Source organism: Juglans regia, chromosome 12, assembly GCF_001411555.2.
Source record: "Juglans regia cultivar Chandler chromosome 12, Walnut 2.0, whole genome shotgun sequence".
Lineage (NCBI taxonomy): Eukaryota > Viridiplantae > Streptophyta > Magnoliopsida > Fagales > Juglandaceae > Juglans > Juglans regia.
The window spans coordinates 28,842,112-28,865,857 of NC_049912.1; the positions used below are offsets into that span (position 1 = coordinate 28,842,112).

Genomic DNA, 23,746 nt, shown 5'->3' on the forward strand with positions numbered 1-23,746 from the left:
ATTTTACTATTTATCATCTCTTCATATTATATATTATATTTATTTTTAATTTTTTAATTTTTTTTATTTCTAAACTAATGGATTTATTATAGTTATCATCTATACACTATATATTTAATAAAAAATATATATATATATATATAATATGCAGATAATGAGTAGAATCTCTCATATTATTATGTTAATTATGACTTTTTAATTATTAAAAAATACAAAAATTAAAATACCCGAATTATTTTCCATATTTTATTGGCTAGTATTGTATTATGTACCCCTACCCTAGGCCCCAGGTTCTCCACTCTAGATGGTGACGAGCCGTTAGTGTCTTAGAGCACTCTCATTGGAATGGCTAAATTAAAGTATATTTTTGATGAATGTAAGATGAATTTAACTTTTAGTTATTCCATTTTTATAAATCTCTACATTGGAATAGCCATTTTTTCATTATATGACAATAAAATAATATAAGATGAATTTAATTTTGACTATTCACATCAAATTTTTAAATTGAATTATCAATTTATTCATTATATAGTAATGAGTAATTAATAATTTTGAAAATTTTTTAATTTTTTTAATTATAAATTTATTTTATTTTATCATATTTTACTATTTATAATATTATATATTAATTTGTAATTGTATTCTAATTATATTTTTTCAATTGTCATTTAAAATAGAGAGATAAATAATTAATATTAAAAGGAGAGAGAAATAAATAATATAAAAAAGATTTGATGAATGAATAGTGTGTTCCAAATTTAAAAATTAGTTTGGATATTACTGTAGCTATATTCTAGCTAATTCAATGTGAGCAATTTATTGACCTAATAGCTAAATTCTCATTGGATTTAGCTTTTAGCTAATCCAATGAGAATGCTCTTAGGGCATTCATATTGGTAAGCATATGCGAAAGTCATGTTTGTTTAAATTTATGTATACTGACTTATATATATTCATATATTTAGTTAGTTATGAATAATATTTATTAAAATTAGAAAAATTACTATTTACTCTATAAAATATTTTTAATTATTATTTATCTTTGTTCCTATTCTCTCATAATACTTTATTTTTCTTTCTCTTCTTCAACAACACAATAAGTATTTACTTACACATTTATTTTATTATTATAATATATTATATATAATTTTTTTATTTTATTATATTTTTAATATAATATATAAAAAAATTAATAATAATATTTTATTATTATTATTAATTTATTTAAAATATACATAAGTTAATGTAAAAGTTTTGCTTGAATTACATAATAAATGTGTAAAAGAGGTGATTTTCGATACCAATGCTAATGCTGCAGATTGATAAATACAACCTGAAGTTACTCCAATGTTAACAGTCTTTCTTCCCCTCCCCACCTGAAGTTTCAGATTCCTTCGCCCCAACTAATCCTCGGATCCACCTAAAGCATCTCCCAAATCACCTTAAGAGAAAGAAAAAGCACACTCATCACTAAAAAAGAACAAAAATTTTCACAGAATTACAGACCTTTTTTTCTTTCTTTTTCTTGTTTGTTGATCATGCACATCCCAGATTCCCAGCTCGTTCTTGAAGCATAAAGTTGTGGTCTTGCTTCGACAAATCACAGAAAGTAAAGACACGTAAAGCGGGAAGCACTCGGGTTATTTTAGTTGTTTTTTCGAATATGCATAGATCTGGAGCTGCAATGGCATGGAACGTGTTCCGGTTCTGTACGGCACTGCGAGGCCTGGGCTCGATCATGATCTTTTTGGTTCTTGGGGTCGTGGGCGAGACCTACTACGTTGTCGTTTTAACTAATTATGGCCCGGCTTTGTACGATGGTGGCCTCGACACTCTCGTTGCTCTTGCCATTTTGATCTTGTTCCACTGCTTGGTAAGCTTCAAATTCATTTTTTTTAATGTTGTGGGTTTGAAAAGCGGGGGTTTTGAGTTTTGAGTTTTGCATTTTGGATTTGGAAAATCCGGGAATGACGCTGACCAATTCAGCTTCTTGCACATTTACCATTCTTACGGAATTTTTGTTTTTTTCCCTTCATTTGTTTGTGCCCTTTGATTCTTTTTTTTTTCTCTAGATTTCATGAATGTATGTTTACAGTTCAGAATATTGTAAAAAAATGGCATCAGACTCGGTGCATGGAAGAAACTGATGCCATAAAATGGGAACTTTGTAATGATTATTCAGTTGGTGATGCTACTGTGGAGTTACTTTTCCGTTGTTTTGACCGACCCGGGAAGTATACCTCCAAATTGGAAACCTGTTATCGATGAGGAGAGAGGGGAAGCCGACCCGCTGAATGGATCAGAATTGAGTAACTTACCTGCAGACCCCGTGAATCATAGAATCCGATTCTGTCGGAAGTGCAACCAGTTGAAACCATCTCGATGCCATCATTGCTCTGTTTGTAAGTCCCCAATGCCCATTCTTCAAATTTCTCCATATATGCACATATTTTAAATGCTTTCAGAGATGATAAGTTGCATTGTTTTGTACGTTTCAGGTGGGCGATGTGTGTTGAAGATGGACCATCACTGTGTGTGGGTTGTTAATTGTGTTGGGGCATTAAATTACAAGTATTTCCTTCTTTTCTTGGTATGTTTATTCGTTCTAAATTTGGCTGTTTTTCAGATTTATTAATACGCCGTTCTCAATCTTCTTAATACGCATAACTGAGCTGTTTGTTTTTCTTCTTCTCAATATATTTTTGTTCTGATAAGTCATTTATTATTACTTGAAGCTGATGCTTTCCCCAGTACCTTAATCCGAGCCTGTGGCGTTTATTCTTCTGTTTCTGGCTTTTTATAATCCATGCCTTTAGTCTTTCCTGCTATTTCTGTCCACGACTTCGGTGTTTTCTTGACATTATACCATTGACGACTCACTCTCACATGTCCAGAAAAGCCTCGCCATGTTCTCTATGGTTTTAGATTTAAAACTTCTAGGTTTAAAATAGACTTTCACTACCTTTTTATTTTATTCAAGGGCCTCTTGAACAGGGGCAGAGCCAGGTATGGTTGAGTGGGGGCAGTTCAATTGACCACTTTGGAATGATGCTCGTGTTTGTAGGCATGTGTTTGTGAGTATGTTTAATTCTGCCCTGGCACACATTAATGGCTATTATGATATAAAGTAACACTCAATTTGTTTTCCACTTGTTTGATTAATTTGTTCTTCGTGATTATTTGCTCATTAGATAATAACAAAGTTTGCAGGGCTTCACCACTTATGTTTTCTTTTGACTCCCTAATTGAAAATGATGATTTTGGGATTTTTTATGTTAAATCTCAATACAGTTCTACACATTTCTCGAGGCAAGTCTTGTAACATTGTCATTACTTCCATATTTAAGAGCTTTATTCCGTGATGGAGAAATACCTGGAACTCCTAGCACCCTTGCAACCACTTTTCTTGCCTTCGGTAAGACCTGAGTAGCCCATGTTTCTAACTTGTTTAGTTAATTGTATCTACATTCTCTTAATTGTCTTTGCTTTATTTACAGTCCTGAATCTTGCTTTTGCATTGAGTGTTATGATGTTTCTACTAATGCACATACGGTTGGTGGCCGCCAACACCACAACAATTGAGGTATTTTATTTTGCTTACATTTAAGAATTTATTTATTTTTTCCTTAAATTGAGGCTATGCTCTAAGCTACTTGCAAGAGATGCTAAAAGAAAGTGGATTGAGAATCGGTTAAAGCAGAATTAGAAATTTGATAGTGGTGGTCCTTTGGGCATTTGGCAAAAATCCTATATTAATTTTTTGATGACATGGAACCTCTCAAGATAGGGTCCTTTGAACCCACCCCAAGAGAGTAAACCCCAGATATATGGCTCCACCCGTCAGAACTGTGTATTAGGTAATATAGCAGAACTTCTAAAGCAGAATCGAACCCAAGACATCCGAATCTACAGCTCATCCCAAACCTGCCCTTTGACCACTGCTAGTATGCATCCTGATGGGATGGCACCTATATTAAATGGAGAGATGTTCCTTGAATCGTACTGGTAATGGATCCAGTTCTTAGTGGTTGATACCACAAGTGATGCAGGATTTTCAGATGCTTCTGTCGTCTTTTAAAATGTATGAACTGGCCACCTTTCTTGTTTGTTGACTCACCCTACTTTCCAAAGGTGCCAAGACTACACAAAATTATTCATTTGATAATGGATTTTGTGGGCTTGTGGAAAACCCTTGTATGTATTGCTAGCATTTTTGGGATTACTGCTTTTTTTTTTTTTACTTATAAAAAAAAATTATAGCTGCATTATATTCTAGTGGGGAGGGACTTTTCCTGAATGCTACAAGAAATGTAGCACTCTCAGATGATGCAATGAATCCTTTAAGAAGTCTGAAATAGGTTGACAAATCCCTCCAAGAAAGATAACATCTACTAAATGCATAGGCCAATATTGACTCATTTCGTTTATAGTCTTATGTAGCCATGCCTTGTTAGAACTCTGCATCTTTCCCAAAAGTAGAGTGCAGCAGATATTTTGTTTCTGATGGATTTATTATCTCGTGAACAGGCATTTGAGAAGAAAACCTCTTCCAAATGGCGCTATGACCTTGGTCAGAAGAAAAATTTTGAACAGGTTAGTACAATTTACGAAATATCGACATATTCTTGTATAACATCCTAGTTTAACTTGTTCAACAAACAAACTAGACGGAAATATCTTCTCAAAGTTGGTTGTGATTTCTAGTTCCAAGTAATAAAAAGCTAAACTATGGTGTCTATACTTGTTAGAATTTCTGTATCCTCATGACAGGCTCATTGCGATTGAAAGGGGAAAAGGCATCTCTAAGCACAGGAATTTTTTTTTTTTTTTTGATCAGTTGGGATATGGAGCTATGATTACAAGTTATCAGTGTAAGGTTCTTTAGAAATTTAATGGTAGGGTTGTTGTAATAATAGTCATATATCACATGTTTATAAATATAAACCTTGTCTGTTAGAGAGAGAGAACTTGCTTAGCAAATAATGTTGAAGTTTGAAAGTATCCATATCCTTTATGGCACGGTGAACGCAAGTTGATTTGTTCACCATTCATCGATTTAAAAGGAATCCTATGGCTTTTCTCTGAACATTCAGTTTGGTGTCTGTGTTTCAGGTCTTTGGGATGGACAAGCTATACTGGTTTATCCCTGCTTATTCAGATGAAGATATACGACGGATGCCAGTACTGCAGGGGCTTGAATATCCATCAAAGCCTGACTTTGATTTGCAAGTAATCCACAATTAAATCCCTGAAAGATAATAGAGATGGAGCTTCCGAAACTGTTTCCTAACATCATGATTGACAGAAAAGCTTACAAGTAATTGGGCTCCTAACACATTCATTCATTAAGCCGGGCATCTTCTTATAGTCATAACAGTAGGGAGTTGAGAGAGAGGGTAGGAGAAAGGCAGCAAGGTTTTCATGCGGTGTGCTACGCTTATTACTTATATAGGCATATAGCTCTGGCTTTGTTGTATTGTTGATCAGAAATATAGAATCAATCTCAGGGCCTTTAGCTGATGATAGAGAATTATAAATCAAGTGTACGCTTTTTATACATTCACTCACGATACAACGTTTGCACTTGTTGATACAGAAATATATAGCTCCGGCTTTGTTGTATTGTTGATCAGAAATGTGTGAACAAGGTTTGCACTTGTAGTCATACAAATTTAAAGTTGTAATAGATTCCAGACACCCATTTTTGTGTATCAAAACTGGAAGATGGGTCGGTCACCGGTGTCTTGTTTAATGCTGTCTTGTTTAAGTCTTGTTTAATGCTGTCTTGTTTAAGAGTAGCCGATAGTTGCAAAAGAATTTTTTTTTTTTATTCATTTTTTTTAATGTATTTAAATATTTTTAAAAAATGAAAAAAATATATTAATACACTTAAAAATCACTTCCTTTATTATTAAGTTAAAAAAAAAAAAAACAATTTCACTGAGCAGTCAATTTGGGACGGTAGACTAGCTTTATTCTTTTCAAAATATTATCTGTATGCAGTTACAAGAGGGAATGTAATTAAAATAAATAAATAAATTAGAGAAGCGAAACTTTAAAATAAAGAATTTTGCAGTTTTGCTACTTCGTATCTTTATATATCACATACCATATTTATTATTATTATTACTTTTTTTTAAATTTTTTAAAAAAGTTTTTTGGTTGTATTTTTTATAAACTAATTGATTTTATCATAAAAAAATTGATGTATAATGTGCAGTACGAGAATGATAATTGAATTTTTCAAATTTTTAACCGTACTTGCCGGTCCCCTCCCTCAGTTTTTTGGATTTTCGACTTTACATCTCAGAGCTCACATCCTCAGGTTCATGCTTCTCTGCTTAAACTCGTCTCAGCCATGGAACTCGGCCCTCCCAACTCTCATCCTCCTCCCGAAATGCAAAACTGTAAACGATGTAAAGCAAATCCATGCAAGGCTTTTAACAACTGGGTTTATCGAAAACACTCATCTCACCACCAAAATCATCCTCAATTTGATTTCTTCACCTCAAGCGCCTGTCGTTGAATTCGCTCGCTACGTCTTCTTTACGCGTCACGCTTTTCGAATTCTTCGAGAACACGGTGACCCGTTTCTTTGGAATGCGGTTATTAAGTCGTATTCGCATGGGTTTGAACCAAGACAAGCTTTGGTTTTGTTTTCTTTGATGCTTGAGAATGGGGTTTGTGTGGACAAGTTTACTTTCTCTTTGGTGTTGAAAGCGTGTTCCCGTTTGAGTTTGGTGAAGGAAGGAATGCAGGTACATGGGCTGTTGAAGAAGATGGGAATCGGCTTGAGTTTGTATTTGCAGAATTGTGTAATCGGCTGGTATTTGAGATGCGGCTTTGTTGGATATGCTAAGCAATTATTTGATAGATTGCCAAAGCCAGACTCTGTTTCGTATAATTCGATGATCAACGGGTATGTGAAGTGTGGGATGATTCAATCCGCACGCGATTTGTTTGATTGTATGCCGGTGGAGGAGAAGAATTTGATTTCTTGGAATTCAATTACTAGTGGGTATGCGCAGTCTAAAGACGGGCTTAACATTGCATGGGATTTGTTTGAGAAAATGCCTGCAAGAGACTTGGTCTCTTGGAACACAATGATTGATGGGTGTGTAAAACATGGGAAGATGGAAGATGCTCATCGTCTGTTTAATCGGATGCCACAAAGGGATATGATTAGCTGGGCAAATATGATCGATGGGTATGCAAAAGTGGGAAATGTTGATGTAGCTAGAAGTCTATTTGATGGGATGCCAGAAAGAGATGTTGTTGCCTTTAATGCCATGATGGCTGGCTATGTCCAAAATGGTTATTGCTTGGAAGCTATAAAAATATTTCATGATATGAAAAGTAGGAGTGCAATGTTACCTGATGATGCCACATTGTTGATTGTTATTTCTGCAATTGCCCAGTTAGGACACATTGAAAGAGGGGTTTCTATACATCGCTATCTAGAGGCAAATGGGTTCTCTTTGAATGGAAATGTTGGCGTTGCCCTCATTGATATGTATTCTAAATGCGGCTGCATTGGGAGTGCTATATCAGTCTTTGAGGATGTTGAAGAAAAAAGCATTGATCATTGGAATGCTATGATTGGTGGATTCGCCATTCATGGCTTGGGTGAATTGGCTTTTGATTTGCTCATGGAGATGAAGAAGCTTTGTGTAAAACCTGATGATATCACTTTCATCGGAGTTTTAAATGCTTGTGGCCATGCTGGCTTAGTGAAGGAAGGTCTGATGTGTTTTGAGCTTATGAGAAGATTTCACAAGGTGAAACCAAAACTGCAACACTACGGATGCATGGTGGACATTTTTTGCCGTGCTGGACGTATAGAAGAAGCTAGGACATTAATAGAGGAAATGCCCATTGAGCCAAATGATGTGATTTGGAGGACTTTCCTTAGTGCCTGTCAAAATGAAGAAGAATTGGATATTGGGGAGCCCATAGCTAACCATCTAATTAGGTTGGATTCCTGTAATCCAAGTTCTTATGTGCTTCTGTCTAATATGTATGCTGGCCGAGGTATGTGGAAGGATGTGAGTAGAGTTAGGATGATGCTAAAAGAAAGAAACCTGAAGAAAATTCCTGGTTGCAGTTCGATTGAACTCGATGGAACTGTCCATGAGTTTTTTGTGCAAGATAAGTCCCACCCTCGAGTTACAGAGATATATACCATGTTAAATAGTTTGTGAATTCCCTGTTCAGGGTCCTCATTGTAGAAGTTGAGTTGGATCACCTGTCTGTGGATAACGAGTTATTTGCTGAATGCAACCTTGTAAAATGTCACCCCACCTGTAACACTTGGCACAAACTGCCATGTCCAGAGTATCTGTTAGAGTCAACTGTCTATAGACGCTAGTCTTCGCGTCACATTGATTATAAGTATCTACAATTCTACATGAAAGCTTATATGTCGATTCCCTGTTTGATTGGAGGATTTTTTTTTTTTTTTTAACTCTTTGGGGGAAGGGGTTTGGTCTTTCCCTGTTGAATATGCCATGGCAAAAAGTTCTATTAGAAAGTGTTACGGGGACCAAATAAGGAAGGTGCATTATGAATAAGGAAGGAGCATCCAGCAAGTCTAGGAAATATTCTGTTTTGGCAATGTTGCCCTGTTTTGGAATAAATCAATTAGTATTTAATTTACTAATTATGCTTATTTTTGGTTAGTTGAATAACGTGAGGACTATAACTTTGTAAGGGAGGATGAATGGAGGTTATTAGAAATTATTCACAAAACTTGTTTTGAAGAGGCGTGTTCCTCATCAACCAAGATTATTCTCACTGCATTTTTATTCAACATAGGTAAGGCACGGAGGCTTGATCCGGCATCATTCCCAGTTGAACCACCAATAACGCGTTCCGTCGCCAAAGCTCGTAACATTTTGGCATTAGAGCCAGGTTATGGCAGACTCTCGAGTTAAGCGTTTGGAACAATAAATGGCTAATTTTGGGAGCCTTATGGAACGCTTATTGAAAAATTTTGAGGAGACAAGTGCGAAGGTGGATTCTTTGGCCAACAAGAGTTCAGGTGATGGAGAAAGATCGGGGTCAAGGAATAGGAACGGACGAAACTATGGTGGTGGGAACAACTCGGCAGTTCCCAAACTGGCCAAGTTGGACTTTCCGAGGTACAATGGCCTGGACGATCCGACCATTTGGATCTACCGGATGGAGCAGTTTTTCGACTACCAACAAATGGAAGAGATTGAAAAATTACTGTTAGCCGCTTATCACTTAGAGGGAGAGGTGCAGGTGTGATACCAATTATTTAAAGATACTGAAAATCACATCCTAGGAGATGCTAAAAAGAGGACTCCGTATTCTTTACGGATCCACCATATTTGAGGATCATTTCGGCACTTTGAGCAAGTTGCGCTAGACGGAAACAATTTGAGAATATCAATTACAATTTGAGCAGCTTTTGAGTCGAGTTGTAGGCCTGGCTTCCACGCACCAACTGGGGTGCTTCATTAGATGACTAAGGAGCCCATACACACATATGTGCAAGCTGCAAGGCCAACGTCCATCATAGATGCTATAGGCCTGTCCCGATTATTTGAAGCAAGACACGCTAAGAAACCATTGACAGTAGAGGCCAAACGATTTCTGTCCAAGGAACCAACAGAACCCTCGTTGCCTTCGACAAGTTTATCAAGAACAAAAGCACCACCCATTTGGCGCCTTAGTTCTGGCGAGTTACAAGAAAGGAGGAGAAAAGGACTCTGCTTTAATTGTGACGAGAACTTTGTGCCCGACCATCTTTGCAAAAAATTATTTTTATTTTGGATTGAAGGAGTTTTTTCTGAAAAAAAAGTAATGAAGGACGAAGAAGAAGAAGTAGATTACGGGTGATCAAAGCTCAATTTCCGGAATTTTTCCTTGAGGACAAGGGTCATTTTGATGGAGGGAGGAATGTTACGGGGACCAAATAAGGAGGTGCATTACGAATAAAGAAGGAGCTTCCAGCAAGATTAACTTCCAACAAGTCTAAGAAATATTCTGTTTTGGCAATGTTGCCATGTTTTGGAATGAATCAATTAGTATTTAATTTACTAATTATGCTTGTTTTTGGTTAGTTGAATAACGTGAGGACTATAACTTTGTAAGGGAGGATGAATGGAGGTTATCTGAAATTATTCACAAAACTTGTTTTGAAGAGGCGTGTTCGTCATCAACCAAGATTATTCTCATTGCATTTTTATTCAACATAGGTAAGGCACATAGGCTTTATCTGGCGTCATTCCCAGTTGAACCACCAATAATGCATTCCATCGCCAAAGCTCGTAACAGAAAGTAAACAAAATCTTCAAATATTGCTGATAAACAAAGAACAACAATAATATTGATAGTAAAGGAGCCAAGAGTCTGATGGCATATGATCCGGTTCTCCAAATGGAAAATCTGGATTCCAAAATCCCCACCCCCTTTATCAAAAAAAGAAAAAAAAAAAAAAAGAAAAAAAGAAGAAGAAGAAGAAGATAATAGAGGAAATCTGTATTTTGCATGGCTAGAGTTTAATACAAATAATTAAAGGCTAAATTCTCCCACTAATATCACTTCATATGATATTATCCTCCGCCCGCTCTTACACAAACCAAACTCGCAGTCATTCACCAGAAGTGCAGTCATTGAGCAATAACTGAGATGTTAGAAGGAAACATTAGTACCTAAGAGCGTGGGCATCTATAGGCTGTTAGTAACAACCTCATCTTACTCCTTTTTTGTCTTCGAACGACAAAGCAAAAGAGATAATCAAGAACCAATACGGACACTTAGTTCTTGCATCACACTTTCCATGGATGGCCGTTGGTTAGCATTCTCATGGGTGCAAAGTAGAGCTATTCTCCCAAGTTTCGCTGCTTCTGATTCCAAGAACTTGCCCTCAAGGTTCATGTCAACAAAATCTTCAAATCTGCACGATTCTACCCCCTGGCGAATCAACTGGGTGATTATACGCTTTCCAGCAATGATTTGAAATATAATCATACCGAATGCAAACACATTGCTCTTTTCAGTGAAGCGGCCCGTGGTTGTGTATTCTGGAGCCAGGTATCCCATGGCCGCACTGGCTTTCAGCGTGGAGAAGACAATGTCATCTGCAAGGAGTTTGTGCAGGCCCGAGTCTGAGAGCAAAGGATTATACCACCCATCAATGAGCACTTTCTCAGCTGATATATTCTGGTGAACTATAGGTGGTCTGTTTCCTTTGTTTCCATGCAAATATCCAATACCTGGCCAAGAAGGGACATCAAGTTTGAGTATGCACAAATTACAATGTAGAACAAGGTGATGAATCCACTCACAAGAAATACAGCAAATAGTTCTCGAGGTTATAGTTGTTGTTTTGAGAAGCTAAACCGCCTAGGTTTTTTAATAATTTGTACCCACTAAGATGTTTGATTTGTGACCATGCTATTCCTCTGTCATGTGTGCGTGTCTGGTATAAAGCTGAAACAAGCTGATGAATGTGCCAATTCTAACTTCTAAGGAGACCATTTCTAAAACTTCTAACTTTTTTCTTTGTTAAATGTTATTTTTCAAACAGACTGCAAATATTGTGAAAGTTAAAAAGCACCCCCACCCCCTATTTTCTCAGCCAATCAGAGACGCACACAACAAATAACTTCATCAAGCAAGAAGACAGATGATAGGATGACCTTTGGCAATGCCATTAATGATAGATACTCTGGCGGTCCATTCAAGAACCTTCCCACTGCCACCCTTTACATCAAGATACTCTGACAGGCATCCATTTGGGACGAAATCATAGATAAGAAAACACTCCCCCCTGCCTTTGGAACAGCAGAAGCCTCTCAACCCAACAAGATTTTCATGTTCCAATGAGGTCAATATCTTCAACCCCTTCAAGAACTCAGCTTCATCGGACTTACAGCTTGTCTTGGCAATGCACTTTATTGCAACAACAGACCCATCTCCAAGTATCCCCTTATACATAGCGGAGAAATTGCTCTTCCCCAACAAATTAACCTTTGAGAAGCATTGTGTTGCACGTTCCACGTCCTCTAAATTGAACATAAAGCTTTCCAGAACTTCCTTAGAGAACCCACTTCGACCTTTAGCCATTGGATCCCATCCATTAGAATACTCAAGACTAATGAGAGGTGACGCACTCTTCCTATAAATTTCCTTCACCTGGTCAGTTCTAAGCCGGCTATCTGAAGTGTCAATGGCACTTCCAATTTTCTGTTTTTGCTGACGGTACCAGGCAAATGTGAATATTCCACTGACAGCCAAAGCAATGATTATAACTCCAATGACCACCAAAACTACACCAACTTGATGGGGTTTTGATGGCTGTGGACACTGATTTTTGCTGCATTCAGACTTTAAGGGCACTGTCTCAGGGAGAGTTTTCGTAGATGGATTGCCAGGTTCAATTGGTTCTGGTCTGTTTGGGTTTAAACCATCTGTAGCTTTGCAAATACTTAAGTTAGAAAACCCAACACCACATAATCCTGGATTGTTCTTGTACTGGAATCCACCATGCAGTCTCTTCAAAGCTGAGTTTTCATCCACAAGGCCATCAAATTAAAATTAAGAATTTCACCTTGATTTTCGAAAATACATAAATACAGAAAGCACAAGAGCATGTCAGAGAGCAGGATCGTGCTACCTGAAGGGACGATGCCCGAGAGAGAGTTATTTCGTATGTCAAGAACTTCTAGAATGGGAGCATTAACTAATTTTACTGGAATAGGGCCAAAAAGCCTGTTGAAGCTTAAATCCAACCTCGTTAACATCGGCAAATTCCCCAAACTTGCAGGAATTGCACCGGTCAAATGATTATACTGCAAAGCAAGAACACTGAGCCTCCACATATTTCCCACTTGTGTTGGTATGCCCCCAGTCAACCGGTTGCAGCACAGCTGCAAAACTGCAAACAGGGGAAAATTGAACTTGTTGGTTATAGTTAATTATTAAGCTTTGGGTAACCCTGAAATTTGAAGATGCTGTTCAAACTAGAGGAGCTAAGTTATTGGTTTTAAACATAAATAATGAGTTCATCCTGTTCTGCACATGACTAGGAGACAATTTCTGTTCAGAAACAAGAGTTCAGGCTATGGGCACCATAAGTTCAAACACAAATGAACTATAATAGACGAGGCATTAAGCGTGCGCTGAACAAGATTGAAAACCTTCTTCACTGCGCCCAGTTTCTAGCTTAATACCGAGTCTCGAGAATTGAGATCATAAATGATCCCGGACACGCAAATACCACACCAGTTTAAACCCAAACCAGCGAATAAAACAAGATAATTCAAAGAAAAATTCTATTAAGAAGCCTTCCCACTTAACAAACCCTGCACACGCTCCATCTCACCTGCGTGAATTGTCCATTTTACCCTTATTTTTTAAAACAGATACTTTCTTCTTCTATCTTCTCCAACAGCTCACGAGTGACGACACAAGGGAGGAAATATTTCTCAGCTAGAGGGAACGAATGAGCATAAAGAAAGAACCATCCTCATCAATACCCCTCTCAGCATTCTTCAAAAGTTTTTGGTTTCAGTGTGGTATTTGTGAATCAAAGTGAGAAATTATGAGCCTCACTGGGAACTGATCTAGTTTTTTTGGAGAGGTAGTTTGCAAGACCTGCTAAATGGGTGGAGATAAGTTTCTGAATCTGCTGAATTTCAGGGCAGTTTCAATATCACTGGTTAATAGATGTAGTTCTATCTTTGGATTTTGATATTTGATTCATTCGGTGAAGTGTTTATGTAGTTCTATCTAGTTTTTTTATTTATATTTGTTTCATTGGGAAACAAGATAAAAGACATCGGAAATATTGAAGCTTTCAATGCACACAGCTAAACCTGATCTAGATTCCAATGTTTAAGAAGACCCAAATATGATATGCTGAGGAAAGAAACTGAGGGTCAAAAGATTACACGATGGAAAGATTCAATCTCTCCAGTTTTCGTTACTTTCCATTAGATGTTTTATCCAGTATTGGACATTAAACTAACCTTGAAGATTATACATTTTGCCAATGTCGGCAGGAATCTCCCCGGAGAGATTATTGACATTGAGATACAAATCACTGAGCTGGGTCAACCGGGCAATGTCCTTTGGTATCTTCCCAGTAAGAGCATTGAAGTGCAAGTACAAGCCTGTCAAGCTTTTGAGCTCAGCCAATGCTGCAGGTACTGTACCAGAGAGGCCCTTCCCTTGCAAAGAGATATTGGCCACGCGGCCTTGCTTGTCGCAGGCCACGCCTTCGAAAGATCCACTGCATGGGTCAGTATTTGGGATCCATGAAGCCAATAACTCGTTTTGAGGGTCCAGAGAGGCCTTGATGGCCATGAGAGTGGGAAGCTCGGTGAGTGAGGGAATGGTCGGAGAGGGAAAGAGGAAGAGGAAGAGAAAGAAGAGAGAGGAGAGGAGGCTGAAGGAAGGAATCATGTTTGAAGAAAAATGGGAAGGAATTAAAAGCTCGAGAATTTTGTGTAGGCTTGCAGGAAAGGTTGGAAGTTTTTCTGTGGAAGTGAAGACGACTTGAAATATTGTGAGAAAGTCCCGATCGAGAGTTCTCTATTCTTAACCTTCTTTTATTTTGGTTGGGTTTTAAGGTTTGGAAGTCATGAGCGGTATGCGAGAGAGAACTCCAACCTCAGAATAGAACAGACATAGTTGGTTTGAACTTTGTAGGAAACTGGAAGAAGATCGGAGGGAAAAGTATGACGGTGCCTTTTTTGAACTTTTCTTCCTCGTTTTTTCATGTAGTAGTATGCGCGTGACCTTGGGGACGTAGTGTATGGGATTTGAGAGCATTAACGTTCGTTTCATCAGATTTATGGCTAAAATATATTATTTTTTTAATAATAATATTTTTAATTTATTTTTTATAAAAATAAATATTTTAATTACAAAATAATTATATAAAAATAAATTTATAAAATAACGTGACTTAATCTGATTTATCATATTGTAAATTTATTTTTATAATAAAATAAATATAATAAATCACATAAAACCAGTTAAATTTGTGAGTTTAATTTTATATAATATTTTTATATCTATAACACTTTCTTTTTATGAAATAATGATACTAAAACTATTTAATAACGAATACATGCATATTTAAAAATTATATACAACACAAGTAATAAATATTATATTTTCTGTAAACCCGCTAGTCCCTCTGAACTTTTTAAAGCAACGTTACTTGGAGTTGTCGTCTTTTATTTTTCCAACTTTAGGTTTATTGGTTTAAATGGTTTAAATGGTTATATATATATATATATATATATATATATAAATATATATTTGATAATTAAATAAAAAGCTTATTGATTAACGACAAATCAACTAGTGTGATTATAAATCACAAAACTCATAATAAAAAAAAAAATATTTTTCCATTCTTGAAATCAAAGTAGCCTAGCATGAGCATAATAAAATCATTTAATTTAAGGTAGCTTAAATTACAAATAAGCATGATAATGACTGTCTAAATAACTTGAATGATAACCAGAGAGAAATTTTGGGTAAAATCAAAAGAGCTGAGAGAGTTGTTAGGCGATTGTTGTTAATTTTCAAAGCCAGAATGATGCAATCCTCATAAAAGTTGTTCATGATGGTGCTTTCCATTACCAACTTTAATGAGGTCGTAATACCAGAACAGCCACACTAGCTGGAAATGTTTGTTAAAAAGAAAATTCAATGCTTTTTGCAGCATCTTAATTTTGTTTCTCAGAACTTCAAAACTTTCATTAGTAAGAAAGTAGTCAGCCTCAAGCCACATCGTGGAAGCATTCTCATCTACCTTCTTTCCTCTCTAATTATCACTACAATTGCCTATCTTTTATTTAGTTTCCGTTTAGATTCGTAAAGTGTTTCATCTCATCTCATATAATCATTATAATCTTTTTAAATTCATATATAAAATATAATAAAGAAAGATTATATTTTTATCTTTCTTTTCAAGAAAAATTATATTTTTATATCCATGAATTATCACATTTTTCTAAATTTACATCCTAAACTATCAAAATCAACAATTTACACTCTGACCATTAAGCTTCTGCTACGTGTCTTATATTTTTAATCCATATCAATGGTCAAATATTCAGTGAGGTCTACGTGTCTTATTGTAAGAGAACATATATATGTTCATATTTATAAATTTGTAAACAAAAAAACAATGTAGGATAGAAAACTATGGTGGCGTATGTTGTATACAAAATCATAGTCTAGTCTACATGTTGAAAATATTCTCACAGTATCCTAATAACTACAACAAATCTGACGGGTCAACCTCCATTTTCCATCATTTCAGAAACTTGAGCATAACTACATGGGGGGTTATCATTTAACCTTTTGTTCGAAGGAACTCGATGATCAGTTATCTTCTCACATCCTTGCTGGATGCAGGATTGCTCATTTGCCATTGAAAATGAATCTCTTACAGCTTTCTTTTTGTTCCTCTTAAGTTATTGTCTTGAAGATGTTTTCTTTATTCTCTTCCACAAACAAACCACAGGAGGGAGACAAAGTGCTAACTGACTTTTGTTTGCAACTACCTAGGTTGAAGCTACTAATTCCTAGACAAGACCCCATCTTTCACTTCACTTTCCTCAACCCCCCCTACTTTTATGAGTTGGCCTCCCCCTTTCATTTTCTCCCTTCTCATAATTGTTTTGTTAGACAAGACCCATCTTTCACCATATCTGTGTTTACTATTTGTGCATGAATCAACAGAGAAAACCTCATGACCCCTTGGTGTAGGGTAGTGAAGGAGCTGTGACACATCTCAAATCTGTCAACACATAACCTCTTCAATATTCATTCACATGATCTCTTTAGCAGGAAGTATCCAGTGTAGTTCCAATCACAAGAAAAAAATTGGAAGATAGATGATGGAATGAATTCGCCAATCATTCATCCCATCATCTAAGATGTGCAGATTTTGAACTAGAAAAATGCTACTTTGCCTACTCTATTTGTTCCTTCATTTTGACATCTCATGTAGTTTATTTTATTTTTTATTTTTTTTTCTTTACTTAATAGTTAAGGAATTGACTATTAGTATATTGATATATTTTTATATATTTTTAAAATATTTTAAAATGATAAAAAAATATGAATAAAAAAATTAAAGAAAAATAAAAAGAAAATTTTAAACTAGCGGTAAGATGGAATGGTACACTCTGAGCGGTAGAGTAGCACCACTCTTTGAACTATTATGGTATTATAAGGAAATCTTCTTTGACAATCACCTTGCTCAATTTTTGTTAGTTGTTTATGTGATTCCTAGGAGAGTTGTATTTGCATTATTGGGGTTTAAGAATACCAACCCAAAGATTTTGAGAGTAGTTAAAAATATTAGGAAAAGAGAAAAGATATTTGCAGTCGTGAAGTGTGCAAGTGCTGCGTAATTTTTTTTAAAAAAATAAGTAAATACGAGACTTATATAAAAAAAATTAACTTTTTAATAATAAATCTTATTTTTTTTAAAACGATTGTGCTACACTTGTATACTCTACAAGTATACGCAGAATTACTCAAAAAGTTGCCAATTTGAGATTTTAAATGCCTAAGGTCGGGTGTTTGGGCCAAGGAGTGGATTGGCGTTGACCAAGACTGGACCCATATACATCGAAAACTCACTAGGCCAAGAAGCAGCCCAACAAATCAGGCCTGGACAAGAATCCCAACATAACCCGGGAACTCCATTGCATTTGTCCAAGACGATAAAAACCCTAGCCTCTTCTTCCCCTGGGATTTCTCTGAGCACAACACAGGGAGAGAGGCACAGCTAGAGAGCCAGAGACACTCATTCGTTGTCACCATGGGTCGCATGCACAGTCGAGGGTTCGTTCTTTGTTGTAAAACGTCTTTGTAAACTATTGATTTGCTTGATTTTTTTGTTTGAATTTCCTCTTATTTTTTTCCCAGTAAGGGTATTTCGGCTTCTGCTCTCCCTTACAAGAGGACACCACCAAGCTGGCTGAAGATCTCTTATCAGGATGTGAGAACCCCATCCCTTTGATTTATTTGTGACTGAATTACGGTGTGCTTGGTGGCTGAGAATATGAGCGAGTAGAAATAGTTGCACCAGGCTTTATTTATTTGAGCTCTCTGAATATATTTTTACGGGAACTAAATTTCTATCGATATGAAAATAGTGTAACTTTGTTTTTTCGACAAGAAAATGCATTGAAGAATTCGCAACTTTTGATGGAAGTATTTTTCTTGTTAGGACTTGAAACTCTAGGGTCTGTACTTGTTCTCCAAAATATTTTGAATAGGAATTTAGCTTATTTCATTACATTATAGTTCAAATTAGCTTCATCAAAGTGAACCTATCGTTGCATTGAGATTAAATAAGTACATACCATCTTCGTAATATGTGATGTATGACTAGATGTTGGGCTTTAGCTGCATTTGTTCATCATGGTTATATCATGCCATTTATGAGGAACAGGTAGCAACTCTTATTTTAAAAAGAATGACTCGCAGAGTAATTTCATATGTTAGTAGCAATTCGAATAAAATTCTTTTCCTGTTCTATGAAACAAATTTTTAATGCGACACAAGGAGAGAATTGTCAGAAAGGCTCTTAATGGAGTTCAAAAGGCATGGGGATGCATTTTGAAATGCTTGATAATGTCTTAACATTTGATGATAGAATGTCCCAGGCTTGTTAGTAATTTGTGAGTGAAAGTGACGTCTCCCATGTTTAGTGTAACAAATCTCAAATTCTTGGTTGTATGTTATAGCTCTCAGTTTCGATCTGATCTTTCAGGTCGAGGAGAACATCTGCAAATTTGCCAAGAAGGGTCTGACCCCATCTCAAATTGGTGTTATTCTTCGGGATTCTCATGGGATTGCTCAGGTGAAGACTGTTACTGGAAGCAAGATTTTGCGTATATTGAAGGCCCATGGTTTGTATTTTTGTCATTTCCATCCTGCTGTGTGCTCTATCTCTAGTTCTGAAGGGAAATGTTAGTGTATTTATATTATATTTTTTTCATATCTTAGGACTTGCTCCTGAGATTCCGGAGGATCTGTACCACCTCATAAAGAAAGCAGTCTCGATCCGCAAGCATTTGGAGAGGAATAGGAAGGACAAAGATTCCAAGTTTAGGTTGATTTTGGTTGAGAGCAGGATCCATCGCCTAGCTCGCTACTACAAGAAGACAAAGAAGCTGCCACCTGTATGGAAATAGTAAGTTTCTGTACATGCTATTCCACAAGTTTTTAGATAATCACTGGTCCTATTGTTCCCCTGTTTGTAGGTGGATATGAACGTATATCTTTCATTTCAACTTATTTTACCATTGTATTAGAGAATCTTCAGGTTCTCAAATAGAAATGCATAGAGGCTGTAGAATTGCAAAGAATTGACTGGGTAGCAGTATTATCAATGGCCAGCTATATATTCACATTAACATTGTATCAGAGAAGCAGCAAGTTCTCAAATATAAATGCATAAAGGTTGTAGAGATGTAAAGGACAGATCACCCCTAGGGGTTGGCTCAAGTGGTAAGGGCCTTGGTCTTGTTGTTATGCCCTGTCCAAATCTAAGGTTCTAATCCTTGGGTGCAAACAGTTTATTGGGGCCAAGTCCCATTGTTGAAAAACTGATGATTTACTTTATCCGTGTGGATGGGGACGCATTACATGGGTCCGGGGTTTAACCAGGATTGATCACGTGGACTTCTTATGAATGGCATTATGGCCAGCAATATGTTTTTCTTGGTTTTGTGTTCTGTTGTACTTGTCCTATTACCAAGAAAAACTTCTATTTTTGATTGGTAAGCAATTCACGCATGCCATTTGGCTCAAAGGCTACTGGTTATAGATGTGTAATTGATTATTTGTGCATTAATGCTTTCTGCATTCACAGATCGCTTTTTGGAATGTATTTTAAGCGTTCAAATTACTGCATGTGGAAGTTGCCGAATTAATGGTGTCAAGAATGAATTTGTGTACATATTAAAGATTACATGGTCTCTCAATTCTCTTGGAATGATCCTAGTCAAAATGTTATGTGTTTTCCAATTGGATGTTGTGTTTCTGGTTTGTGCTTCGCTTTGCAACAGTACTTATTCATTGGTTCTTTTGGCAGTGAATCTACCACAGCCAGCACTCTTGTGGCTTAGGAAAAATGTTGGTTGGAAAAGGTTTGGATGCTCCCATGGATTTGTTCTTGGACGAGGGACTTTCAGTTTGCAATGTTTTTTTTTTTTTTTCGTCAGATTTCGATTCAAAGAACTTTGTCAGGATAAATGTTATGGCGGAACAATTTGGCAGTCGAGTGCATTTGATTAATGTCTTGTTCTCCCGTCTTCTTTCTTGTAAGAGGTGTAGTATTATGGATGCACCCACCCATCTCCGCTTATTTTCTTTTTTTAAAGTTCGAGATGAAATTTTATGAGTTTTAAAAAAAAAAAATTAAATTTAAAACAGTTGTGAGCGACAAGATTAAGCTTAAAATAAATATAATACAACTAATCTTGAAAAAGAAAAAAGAAAACATAAAAGAACAAGCTAAACGAAAAGAGCTTTACTACACAATAAAAATAAAAACCTAGATCTCAGCCATGCATCCGCATAGTCATGGGCCGGGCCTCTCTCCGATCAACCACTTATGAATACACGAGACCCGTTTCTGGTGTCCTCAAGACTCGAGGTTTAGGCGAGTTTTTTTTTTTTTTTTTTTTTTGAGAAAGAAGAGGTTTAGGCTATTATTTAGAGGGAGGTTTGGATTTAGAGATGGGTTGAGATAGTTTGTGAATAATAAAATAAAAGTTGAATTATTTATTATATTTTGTGTGGAAATTTGAAAATTTTATTTTAAAATTTGAAAAAGTTGAATTGTTTATTATATTTTATATAAAAATTTAAAAAAATTATAATAATAAGATAAGATAAGTTGAGGTGAATTTTAAATCTTAACCTCTTTGAAACTTTCCGTGACGCATATTGTGCTTATCAAACAAAATTTCTGCTTGTTTTGGAAAGTCTATCATCTTCTCTACAATCTAAGATGCTATTCTTTTGAGACCAACCTTGTGGTAGGTGTCATTAAAGCATTGGAACGTCAGTTTTTTAAACTATTTTCCATCCCAAAAAGTGTAAATATTTACTGCGTATTTGTTTGGATTTAATGCAAAATTAGTACAGAATTTTCCTGTTTTTATAAATTAACTGTATTTCCTTTTAATTTTTACAACATTAATATCTTAAAAAACAAGAATAAAAACTCGCAATTAGATAATTTATTCAGTCTTTTTATTAAAAAATCAACGAGAAGATTGTCACGTGGCATTTAGTATGTCACGCAATAATTTAATTTTTGATTGGCTGATGCGTGGCCTTTGTATATATGCCATGTAAGCAATTCAATTAAAATAATTAAAAATTTTAGAAAGATAAAATTAAAACAACAAATACTAACATTTTAGTACTTAATCATATTATTGAAGCCTGAGTACAGGAAAGTATATCCATATATCCTACGAGACGTATAATGTGGTGGCTCTTTTTAATTGATCAATAATTAATTTTTTGTTTAAGATAATTAAGATATTTAGTTACCTTAACTGTTCCGATAGAGTTTATTAATTTCTTCAACAAAAAAGTTAATCATATATGGTTTTTGTTTGAGCATTTTTAATTAATTTGTTGTTGCTATCTCTTCATGTATAGATTATTCAGAATTATAATTTGGTTATTGAGGTGATAAGGATTTAATTAAGAAAAGAAACGGACATAACCGATCATATCATGAGGCTGAATATATATGTTGATTTAATTTCCACCGCCAGTTTGGATAAGGTTTTGACACCCATGCATGACGTACGTGCATGCGTAGGTTTTTAACACCAATTAGTACATATATGGGCAAATTAATTAAAAGTGCATGCAAGATTAACAAATTAATTAAGTCATTCTATAACTAGCTCTGTACGTACGTAGAAGTTGGCCATGCATGCAAACAACTACGTCCCTAATTAATCAGATTGGATATCTGAAGGCCGTAGCTAGCACGCATGCATGCAGCTTCTATATGTTTAATTATATTTCTTAATCAGATTGGATTTGCAGTAATTATATCGACATTTCAAAATTAAATGTTGTAAAATACAATTTCTAAAAAAATAAAAAGATAAAGCAAACGGGAGGAGATTATGATTAATAGATGTAAAAGATAACGATCAACGATATTCGAGCTGGTCGTTAAACATTATAAATACGTACCGTGTGTGGCCACAGAACCTCATTTTATATATTCGCCATCATTATTCCTCAGTCTCACATGCAAACCAATTACTTTCGTCTCGCAAAAATCCAAACCTCCAGATTAAGCTCTTCGATCGTTCGTGTCTCTCACTAATTAATCGATCGCCATTTTCAAGGTTGAGGTTTCTCAGGATCTCTCTCATGCATGCATTTATGTTTGCTTTCTCCTTTTATATTATCTATGGCTTTTATCATTGTTAGCGTTTTTGCTCTTCAAGATCAAATGCTCGTCGCCATTCATAGAATATATATCGAGGTTCTTGCATGCATGATTTCTTTATTTTCTGTATTATAGAATATATATTTGCTTTAAAGAAAATATATCAAGATTCTTTAGTCAGTGAGATTCTTGGAACTGAGAATTAATCAAGAATTATCGATGGACGTCACAGCAAGTCTCCCCTTCATGTGACTTTGATCGAAGTCCTTCGCGACCTTGGTTATGGCTTCTCTGATTATATTTTTAGTCCGATCTTTGTTCTGAAACATATATATATGTTTGAGTAATACTACATACAGTCGTCAAATGCGTAAATACCGTACAATTGTTTTGAAAAAAAGTGGAGTCTACTATTAAAAAATTAATTTCTTTTCACGTGAGTCTCATATTTATTCACTTTTTTCAAAACGACTGCATGGCGCTTGCACACTCACAACTGCAAGTATCATTTTTCTATATATTTATATATATCAAGATTCTTGGATTTCCGTAGGCTTTAGATTGTAGAATGTGTATTTTCTTTATATTTTAAAGAATATATATCAAGATTCTTGGATTTCTTTAGTCCTTGTTCTTAAGAATATCAAGATCGTTCATGCTTTGCTGCATGATCTAGGCCGGTTTGCTCAAGAATCAGTCAACTCTTTGAAAATGAGAATTCATGATCAAGATTTTTGGATTTCTTTGGACTTTACGTTGTAGATTTTGTTCTCTTTATATTTTTTTTAAGAATATATGTCTAGATACTTGGATTTCTTTAGTCCTTGTTCTTAAGATTGAATATCAAGATCGTTGTTATGCTGCATGATCATGAAGTTTAATTTTGAAACTGAGAGTTAAAGATCAAGATTCTTGGATGTATTTAGATCAGTTTATATAATAAAATCTTTGTTTCTTTATGTTTTCAAGAATATATATAATTATTCTTGGGTTTCTATAGTCCTTGTTCTAATTTCGAATATCATCATCGTAGTTATACTGCATGGTAAAAGGGTTTGCTCAAGAGAATCAGTGAACATGCATTTTGAAACTGAGAATTCAACAAATTAATGATCAATGATTCAATATGATCACAGAGATTTTCCCCTTATAAATTTGATAAAAGTCCTTTGACCTTGGCTATGGCTTCTTGATTATATATATATATATATATATATATATATATATCTTTGCTCGTGCTCGAGCTAGCTACGCGCGCCGTATATACTGATGGGATTTTGAATAATCTTAGAAGAGAGT

General features: G+C 35.5%; 4 protein-coding genes across 5 annotated transcripts; 3 read left to right on the forward strand and 1 right to left on the reverse strand.

The window, feature by feature from the left end:
* Positions 1–1,335: 1,335 nt before the first annotated feature.
* Positions 1,336–5,631, forward strand: LOC108979221 (probable protein S-acyltransferase 14). Of its 2 annotated transcripts, none has more exons than XM_035683238.1 (7): positions 1,336–1,876; positions 2,186–2,405; positions 2,502–2,593; positions 3,295–3,418; positions 3,501–3,586; positions 4,531–4,596; positions 5,116–5,631. In XM_035683238.1, the coding sequence occupies exons 1-7, from the start codon at positions 1,667–1,669 to the stop codon at positions 5,245–5,247; spliced, it is 930 nt and encodes a 309-aa protein (XP_035539131.1). In that variant the 5' UTR covers positions 1,336–1,666; the 3' UTR covers positions 5,248–5,631. The 2 variants fall into 2 exon arrangements, with proteins under 2 accessions (XP_035539131.1, XP_035539132.1); XM_035683239.1 differs by lacking the exon at positions 5,116–5,631 and adding an exon at positions 4,671–5,109 and having other exon boundaries at positions 4,531–4,630.
* A 649-nt stretch (positions 5,632–6,280) lies between these two features.
* Positions 6,281–8,449, forward strand: LOC109016172 (pentatricopeptide repeat-containing protein At2g45350, chloroplastic). Its single transcript, XM_018998614.2, has one exon. It carries the CDS (start codon positions 6,333–6,335, stop codon positions 8,202–8,204), a length of 1,872 nt encoding a protein of 623 aa, XP_018854159.2. The 5' UTR covers positions 6,281–6,332; the 3' UTR covers positions 8,205–8,449.
* A 2,039-nt stretch (positions 8,450–10,488) lies between these two features.
* LOC109011358 (probable LRR receptor-like serine/threonine-protein kinase At1g34110) lies at positions 10,489–14,730 on the reverse strand. The gene is made up of 4 exons (XM_018992521.2): positions 14,004–14,730; positions 12,650–12,910; positions 11,673–12,536; positions 10,489–11,246 (listed from the first exon to the last, which is right to left on the reverse strand). Exons 1-4 carry the CDS (start codon positions 14,437–14,439, stop codon positions 10,768–10,770), a joined length of 2,040 nt encoding a protein of 679 aa, XP_018848066.2. The 5' UTR covers positions 14,440–14,730; the 3' UTR covers positions 10,489–10,767.
* Positions 14,731–17,717: 2,987 nt separating this feature from the next.
* Positions 17,718–20,338, forward strand: LOC109011357 (40S ribosomal protein S13). Its single transcript, XM_018992520.2, has 5 exons — positions 17,718–17,850; positions 17,935–18,007; positions 18,785–18,923; positions 19,021–19,207; positions 20,111–20,338. Exons 1-5 carry the CDS (start codon positions 17,828–17,830, stop codon positions 20,142–20,144), a joined length of 456 nt encoding a protein of 151 aa, XP_018848065.1. The 5' UTR covers positions 17,718–17,827; the 3' UTR covers positions 20,145–20,338.
* Positions 20,339–23,746: the final 3,408 nt, after the last annotated feature.

Coding starts and splice junctions, on each gene's coding strand:
- LOC108979221 (XM_035683238.1), top strand. CDS start 1,667: ATGCATAGATCTGGAGCTGCAATGGCATGGAACGTGTTCCGGTTCTGT. Junction 2,406..2,501: donor ATGCCATCATTGCTCTGTTT/GTAAGTCCCCAA, acceptor TGTACGTTTCAG/GTGGGCGATGTGTGTTGAAG. Junction 4,597..5,115: donor AGAAGAAAAATTTTGAACAG/GTTAGTACAATT, acceptor TCTGTGTTTCAG/GTCTTTGGGATGGACAAGCT.
- LOC109016172 (XM_018998614.2), top strand. CDS start 6,333: ATGCTTCTCTGCTTAAACTCGTCTCAGCCATGGAACTCGGCCCTCCCA.
- LOC109011358 (XM_018992521.2), bottom strand. CDS start 14,439: ATGATTCCTTCCTTCAGCCTCCTCTCCTCTCTCTTCTTTCTCTTCCTC. Junction 12,911..14,003: donor CAAAATGTATAATCTTCAAG/GTTAGTTTAATG, acceptor CCCTGTTTGCAG/TTTTGCAGCTGTGCTGCAAC. Junction 12,537..12,649: donor CTCGGGCATCGTCCCTTCAG/GTAGCACGATCC, acceptor ATGAAAACTCAG/CTTTGAAGAGACTGCATGGT.
- LOC109011357 (XM_018992520.2), top strand. CDS start 17,828: ATGGGTCGCATGCACAGTCGAGG. Junction 17,851..17,934: donor GGTCGCATGCACAGTCGAGG/GTTCGTTCTTTG, acceptor TTTTTTTCCCAG/TAAGGGTATTTCGGCTTCTG. Junction 18,008..18,784: donor TGAAGATCTCTTATCAGGAT/GTGAGAACCCCA, acceptor CTGATCTTTCAG/GTCGAGGAGAACATCTGCAA.